General features: G+C 44.0%; 1 protein-coding gene across 1 annotated transcript in view; it reads right to left on the bottom strand.

The window, feature by feature from the left end:
* Window positions 1-829: 829 nt before the first annotated feature.
* The window catches only part of GPC4 (glypican 4), a 70,333-nt gene continuing 62,767 nt past the window's right edge, over window positions 830-8,395 (bottom strand). Inside the window, exons 5-9 of the mRNA XM_080366173.1 lie at window positions 7,912-8,042; window positions 7,561-7,707; window positions 7,008-7,144; window positions 4,629-4,804; window positions 830-3,666 (exon numbers count right to left, since the gene is read on the bottom strand). Coding sequence (XP_080222299.1) covers window positions 3,458-3,666; window positions 4,629-4,804; window positions 7,008-7,144; window positions 7,561-7,707; window positions 7,912-8,042 — 800 coding nt within the window. The 3' untranslated portion in view covers window positions 830-3,457. The remainder of the gene's footprint in view (window positions 3,667-4,628; window positions 4,805-7,007; window positions 7,145-7,560; window positions 7,708-7,911; window positions 8,043-8,395) is intronic.

Below are 8,395 nucleotides of genomic sequence, written 5' to 3'. Positions count from 1 at the left end.
AAACAGACTGAAGAGATTTTTTTATGTGCCTTGCTCTAAAACGTCCAACACCAGACACTACCATGAAAGCAGCCAGGACCGTGCCAGAGGTCTTGCCAGGTCCAGCAAGTCTTAGATCCAGCTAAAGCAGTTAAGAGGATGGTGATGGAAACTTCAGCACCATCAGGTCTAAGAAACGACCAATGTACTGAGAGGTCGCAGTTTCCAGAATTAATACACCAACTTGCCCGTGAGGACAAAAGCTCAGCTGGGGGCAGGGGCAGGACCCTGCCCCAGGGCTGCGGGGGGACTCCTCTTGCTGCCAGGGTCATGTGTCCCAACTTAGGGCCACATTACCACCACAGCACAGAACAAGAGTCCCATTATGTGCTCTCCTTTTCCCCCTGCACTGAAGCACAGACACAGCCGGAGGAACCCAGAGCAGCCTGCACACGCCGTGCAAGCGTTGCCTGCGAGGCTGTCGCAGCACACAGCTGCTAAAGCAGGTCCTTTCAAGGGCTGTATTTTTTTATTCCAGCTCTTTGGGAGACAGCACCTCATATGCTGCCAAGAACACCACCTTCCTGGTTCGTTTTGCATTTGAAGCTCGTTACCAATGCCATTAATTTTAATTATTAATTCTATGTATGGGAATTTTTCTTTAAATCATGCTTGTAACGGCAATGGTTATGTGAAAAAAAAAAACCACAAACCATACTTGAAGCAAGGGAGCACATGCCTTCCTCGAAGTCAGCAGCATGCCTCGTCCCTGCTCGCATGGTTCAGTTTACAAGCTTGTGTCAGAGAGCCGATTTCACACACAAACACAAAATAAAAGCAGGAACACAACTTTTGATCATCCTACATTGATGTTTACTCTTGTTTTCTGTAGCCCCAGGTGACAAATCTGTCCTTTATATAGCAGAGGATTGTTGTGCTATTAACAAAGTCAACTGGACACACTTAAAACTCACCACAGGTCTTTGCATTGGTGGCTTGTACCAAACTAAGGAATAATAATTAGTTGTAAAATGATAAATATAAATTCAAAAACGTTTTTTTCTGAGCAGTAACGCTCAAAAGCAGGAGAATTTACAAGCAACTTTCTTACATATGAACACTTATGCCAAGAAGGGAGATGTTGGAGAAGTCAGCCCCTCCGAACACAAGGGCTTTTGTTCCACCACTCTCTGAGCTCTGAAGAAGTTTAATTTTATTTTTTTTCTCCTCATTTAACTTTGCCAGCCTGCCAGCTGGGTATAAGCCAGAAGGGTTATCCAGTCAGACCTTACTGCGATATATTTACAATGGTAGTGCATCTAAGGTTTGTTTATTTCAGGATTAAAATTCAAATGGCTAGAACCATTTAAATAATTAAAGGGCAATCAGAAAATGCCATGAAACCAAACAAATCAGGAAAAGTCATGGAAACCATCAGCAATATTTAATTCAGAAATTCTCTTTGTTAGGGAACTTAGCTGAAAGAAAACAGCTGGATGTAGTTCAACCCTCTAAATTAAAAACAATCTAACAAGGTCTATAGGGATAACTCTTTCAGCTACATATTGGAGACCAGATTCACTTCTACCAAGTAAATGTAATAGCACTCAAAGCTAGAAAGGAAATTCCTCAGAACTGAGGTAGTTTCTAAGTATCAGCACATTTTCCAATTCCTTGCAAAGCAACTTAGCTATTTACAATCCATTTTTTCCCACACATAAATTTATAACTTTTTCAACTTTATGGTTCCATGATTTATTTTCTAAAGAAAAATAATCTAGCCAGAATATCCCTAACTCTACTAACATCATGTTTTAATAAATAACTGGCTACTTCTAGTAAAATTAAGCCTCCAGGATTGTTTATACCAGCCAAGAATACTCCGTCTTTATAGCTTTGCAGAAACTTGGTGTGAAAATAAAAGTTGAATATAACGCTGACCCTGAGCTAACAAGTAATTAATGCTTCAATATAAAAATAGAAAATTATCCTTACAACACAAGGGTGGAATACAGCAAACCCTCTCTCTCTGGATTGCTCTCCCAGCTGGATCCCAGTATCCAGCCAGACCTAAAGGCTACCTAAAGCAGGAGGAGACATGCAGAATAATTTTGAGTCTTTCCAAAGACTTTGTTTTCCCTAAACTCTTTTAAAAATTATTTAATCTCTTTTCTTAAAAATATACATTTCTTTTATTAATGAGTTGCTGTTCACCACAAAACTGTTCCAACTACAAAAGCGCAGGTAGAGAGAGGAAGGTGTCTCAGGTAGTGCCTAAAAGCTACAGTCGCTGGGCATCAGCTCCCAGGAGACCAAATACACTGAAAAAGAGACATCTTCAGCCCTGCCAGCTCCTGACTGCTCCTACTCCGACCTGCCTGCAACGGTGCCGCGGGGCACTGCCCGCCTGCTCCTTCCCTTTTGCCCCCCCATCAGAGAGAAAACACAACTCTTGCAAGAACAAACTTGGCACCCCCCCGCCTCCCCCTTGCCAGAGTATTCCTTAAAAACAAACAAATTTTAAAAAATCAATCCAACATTCATCTTAACAAATTTGCAGACAAGACACATGTTGGCATTTGGATCTGCGAGACGACACGTTGCTTCCAACCGAACAAGTTTAATGCCTTATTCCCACGGGGGATGGACGTCGGGAACTGACCTACAGGTTACAGCTAATTGCAAGGATCCTGGGGAACAAACGACAGCTCTTCTTAGCACCTGCGGAATTGGAATTCTCTGTAGACTCTTCCAATTTAACCAAACCTCCTGTAAAGAAAGTACAACCTGCTCCTCGCATTAACGCCCTATGCAAACAGGGCACTTGGCACACCGACCAGCTCTGCCTTCACCTTCTGTTTCACCACGTAATAAAGACAAATTACTTCCACTTCTTTCCAGATAAGGCAACTAACATAATGTGGATAAATGGGAAGTTAACTACATGAAACACGTTTTCTGCTTGTTGGGCAATTATTTTTTTCCCCCATAAGATAACATGATAAATAAAACCTGCTTCTGTACAGATATTTCTCATTTCAGAAACACATACTTGTTACAGGCCAAAAGAAGACCCTGGTTTTTTTTTTTTGTTTTCATAAGAAATATAGTAAAAAAAAAAAAAAAAAAGAAAAAAAAAAGAAAAAAAAGGAAAAAAAGAAAAGAAAAAAGTCATAAAGACACAAATGCAGAGCTAACTACAGGCTTGTATATACATTTTTGTTATCCACCTCTAATATGGATTCTTGGTGAACGGGACAGACTGGTAGCCCCTGTCCATTCCTGTTATTCCCAGAATAGCAAGGGAAAAAAAAAAAATACATCAGTATCTTAAAACCAGTGGCAACGTAGTAAAAACTGTACACTGTTGTCCATTAACTTAAAAAGCAATGTCCCTAGATGGTATAAAAGTGAAAGCAGGTGCCTTCTAACTTTGATAATTAAAAGTCTTTCCCCACCCCCCACCTACGCTGCACAATTATCTCCATTGTCTTTGCATGGCCAAGAACAAAATGCTAAGGAGCAAGGCTGCTTGTGATAAACCGCTCCTGGTAGCGGCAGAAGTGTTCACGTTCTTATCACTCTTGTTGGAGTTCCCAGTGACTTCGGTGGCATTGAATTCGAACTCGGCGGAGCACTGCTGGAGCTCGCAGCCACTGCCGCTCTCCTCCCCGCTGCTCTCCTCACCTGTGGGAGACAAACACACGCACTGTCCTCCTCTGCCATCTGCAGCACCAAGCTTCGCTCGCAGAAGGCAGTGGGGGCAGCGAGGAAAGCAAGCGCATGGATGTTTCAACATTTACGCAACAGAAGCCCAGGTCCTCTGGTTAATGTGGCTTCGGCGTGCCGTCCATCGCACCCATCCGTGAGCTGGCAACGTGTGCTCATGGCCCAGAAAGCCAACCATAGCCTGGGCTCCCAAAAAGAACCATGGCCAGCAAGGTGAGGGAGGTGGTTCTGCCCCTCTGCACTGGTGAGACCCCAGCTAAGCACTGCCTCCAGCTCCGGAGTCCTCAGTACGGGAAAGACATGGACCTGTTGGAGTGAGTCCAGAGGAGGGCCAGGAAAACGGTCAGAGGGCTGGATCACCTCTCCTATCAGGACAGGCTAAGAGATTTGGGATTGTTCGGCCTGGAGAAGACAATGCTCCAGGGAAACCTTATTGCAGTCTTTCAGTACTTAAAGGAGACTTATAAGAAAGATGGGGACAGGCTTTTTAGTAGGGTTTGTAGCCATAGGTATAAGGGGTAATGGTTTTAAACTAAAAGAGGGTAGATTCAAGCTAGATATAAAGAAGAAATTCTTTAGCGTGAGAGTGGTGAAACGCTGGAAGAGGTTGCCCAGAGAGGTGGTAGATGCCCCATCCCTGGAAACATTCAAAGTCAGCCTGGATGGGGCTCTGAGCAACCTGATCTAGCCGAAGACGTCCCTGCTTATTGCAGGGGTTGGGCTAGATGATCATTAAAGGTCCTTTCCAACCCAAATCATTCTGTGATTCAATGGAAACAAGCCTCCTCACACAGCCTGTTGGAGATGCTGTTTCCCACCCTCTTTACCAACATGCTTTAGCCACAGCTGAAGCTTAACCAGCTACTCTTGTGTTAGCATGAAATGCAATTAAAGAAAAAGGCAAACAGGAGCACACATACTTATGTCAATGAAGTCGACATCGTTCCCACTGTACGCATTCTTCAGCTTGTTGGTCATCACCCGCAGAGCCATGATTTGCCGGCGAATCACCATGTCTGGTTTGGTAATATCAACTTCTACCTCCGGGTTATTCACTTGACTTGCTAGGCCGTTTCCAGTCACCGCAAAGTCATACCTGAAAAGAAACCACTCCTGCTGGTACCAGAGCTGCAGCTTGGCAGGGTCCCACACTGATGGGCAACAGTGTGGGAACTTGGTGATGCCACCTTTGTTCCAACCTGGGAGATACTCTGAGCCCAACGTGATCTTCCCACATAATAACCCTCATGGAGCCCTTCTCCAGCTTCTTACCCCATCTCCCCTCCCTGCAATCTGAGCAGCATGTGGAATTAAACACTGTTTTCACATACCCTGTGCCGCAAAGGCAGGGGAAAGAATTTTCTCCCCAACCTGAAAAGTGAAGGAAAATCTAGGGCTTATAGTAATAATAGCTTACAACAGCATAAATCAGCTCACTGCAGGCAACAGAGAAAAACAAGCTGCTGAGATGCCTAGGTGCCTCGATGCCCAGTTAGATGACCCTTCCAGGAAAACAACCTTTGGGGCCATAGTTATCCCAGAGAAACCTATAGTAACTGTTGGAGCCAAGCGTGTCATTCTGGCTTTGCATAATGCACCTTAACCATCAAGCTGGGGTATTAAATGTGTACTTCCCACCACGCAGACATGAGATGCAATTTCCCTAATAACCCCAGCAGGAGAAACATCTGTGATGTTGAAGATGAGATAACATAACCCCATGCATTGAAGCAGAGAAGAGACGAGCTGCTCAGCCTGAGGAGGTGTGCATGCTCAGAACTGAATACACATACAGCGTCTGGGTTTAAAAGAGACTGAGCAACAAACCCCAACAGAATACATCTCCTGAAACAGGTATTTGGAGTATCACCTTACAGAGCAGGGATATAACAATTTTTTCTCTCCTCCAATTACCTGACTTGACAAGCAAAAAAAAATAATCATTGTTTAACTGAAGAAAGCACTGCTTTTCTTAGTTATGATGCCAATGTCAGTATCACAAGAGAGAAAAAAGCCTTTAGCACAACCTACTGACCCTTGAGACCAGGCAGTGAGATATAAGCATACATATGAAGGGCATGCTCAAATCCTATCCTATATATGGAAGGCTTTATTATTATTATTGGTTTTGTTACTATTTGTGATCAATATTATATGTTTCAAAGAAGTCAGAGAAACCACTGAACTTTTAGCTTATTGGAGCCACAGAGAAAATACTAACAACAAAGCAAAATATAAGATATCCAGCCTCCCCTTTGTCTCCTTGCCCAGTGCTGCAGAGTCTCCATCTCCCCTCCTTACTGGTGCTGGCCCCTGTGCGCACTGGGGAAATCTGCTGTGGAAAGCCCTGTACGTGCTGCTGATAAACAAAACCTGAAGAGGACTGAGTCATTTCTTGTCAGAGAGACCTAAACCATCACCCCGGCCAAGTGAGACGAAGTTAAAGGCGCGCACACAAAACAGCACAAAATTTATGCAGTACGGCTTTGCCCTGTGCCCCCAAAATAACAAAGGTAAAAACTACTATTACTTAGAAAAACTGCTGAAAACCCTGGTAGACTGTCTTGGTTGTTTTTTGGTTTTTTTTTCTTAATGGAACATCTTCGATTTTGCTTATTTCCCTTAGTAAGCAAACAAAATAAAGAAACTTCTATTTCCAAAACAAAGGTTAGTTACACAAACAATATGACAGAAAACCTTTGGCTTATTCATATGTTGGCAATTTCTTCCTCACAAGAAAGGAAAGGGGGAAAAAAAGATTTGTAAGTATTTTTCCACAAAAAGCATGCAAGAAAACCACTGGCCCCCTTGTGTCACTGACCTCAGCAGTGCAGAAGAGGACCTTTCACCAGCCTCTATCTCCCCTGCTCTTGCTCAACAGGGAGCCCAGCAACAGCTTCTGGTAGAAACACCAGCTGGGGGCACTGGGGCCACAGCTCTGTCAGACACCACAATCATCCCTACCCTGTGCCCATGATACAAGATTTTGTACAAATTACCTCCAAAAACCCGTGAGCAACCAGTAAGAGGTTTAAATCCAAGGAGAGATGCCTTATCTGCATATCTAGTCTCAGTTCCCTCCTTTAAAACAAACCACTACACAGAGTTTGAACAACCCTTTAGCTTTGTGTTCAAGCTCTCCCACCTACAAAAAACAAAGGGGTAATAGCAGCAACCTTTCTTGGGGGAGCTGGGATCACTCCTGTAGGAGAAGAACACTTGGGGAGAGGGGCCAGTGGGCCAAGAAAGGCTGGGGTGAGGGGAAAGAGTTAACTGGGGGTGGCCAAACTTCGCCAAACCTGCTCTTGGCGCTCCCATTCCAGCACTCGTTCTCATTGACTGTGCCTACAGACATCTTTTCATCATTGCAAATGTTGCCAGGGAGAGATGACCAAAATTTTTTGGCTTGCTTCAACTTCTCTTTCACATCAGTAACCTATTAAGTAAAACAAAAAAAAAAAAAAAAAGAAAGAAAAAAGAAACACGGCACATAATCCAGAATACCACTCATTAAAAGTGAAGCTGGAAAGGTATTTTTTATCACAACAGATGTGTATAGGCCAGATCTTCAGGCTGCGTGTTTTGATGGTTGATTTACTTTTTTTAATACAAAATTAAACATGGCTCCTCACACACGTATTACTCATAAGCCAAGCCTTAAACACAGGCACTTTTCTAACATAGAAGTGTTGAGGTAATTCATGTCTAGAGCCATGGGCAGATTACACCCCTCAGAGAGTTTAAGACAGCCAAGGAATATTAAGAAACCCTATAAATTACAACTGGAAAATTATATGCTATGGCACATGGGTGCAAAGCGCCTGTGCAGCACTAGCAGGATCAGGCACTCACCAGTCGGTCCAAGCTCGTGCCGGCCGCTGTAGTTGGCCGCTCCTCCGGGTTGTAGGGTCTGAAACGAGCGCTGAAACCGCTTTCAGAGACAGAGCGAGCAGTCCGGCCCTGGGCAAGCGTTTTTGGCTGGCCGCATCCTTGGAAAACCTACACAAGAGGAGGAAAGGGTTTTATGAAATGGGAGGTCACAAGAGCCTCCCTTCTCCAGGCTCCAACCCAGTCCCTGCCCAAAATAATACGTCAGCTTTATATACCTACTTGAAAAAGCATCAAAGAAAAAACATTGACAAGAGTGTGAAAACAAAACACGTTGGGATAAATAAAGCCTCAGTGTCTTCTTGGCCCTTTTACCTTCTGAGACACCTGCATACTGTTCTCCTGCATGTTCATGATTGCATCAGAAATTTTCACATCAATGGGGTCCATGACGGACTCGATATTGAAAGGACCCTCCAGCCTCTCTGCTACCAGCAGCATCGAATCTAACACAAAGAAAGAAACAAAGGCTTTTAATGGTGGCGCTTCAGGAGTAACAGTAACAAGGATAACAGATTGAGCACACAGCCATTACCCACTGCAACATCGCTTCTGACCAGCACACATCTCCAGGAAACATTTTGCTGTTCCCAGAGCCTACAGCTTCACCAGGCACGTACAGGCTGCCAGCATCGAGCCATGGGCTCATATACATCAAACACCACATTAAATGAGGGAGAGCCATCGCAGCCTGCCAGCAGGCAGCCTGTAATCAGCTCCTCCCATTAGAACGAGCATTACTAACACTCTCCTCTCCGTGCCTGTTTATTAAAAGTTGCCTTGTGTCATTTGTTTTTCA

Source organism: Falco punctatus (assembly GCF_963210335.1).
Source record: "Falco punctatus genome assembly, chromosome: 15".
Lineage (NCBI taxonomy): Eukaryota > Metazoa > Chordata > Aves > Falconiformes > Falconidae > Falco > Falco punctatus.
This window is presented reverse-complemented; position numbering and strand designations above follow the sequence as displayed.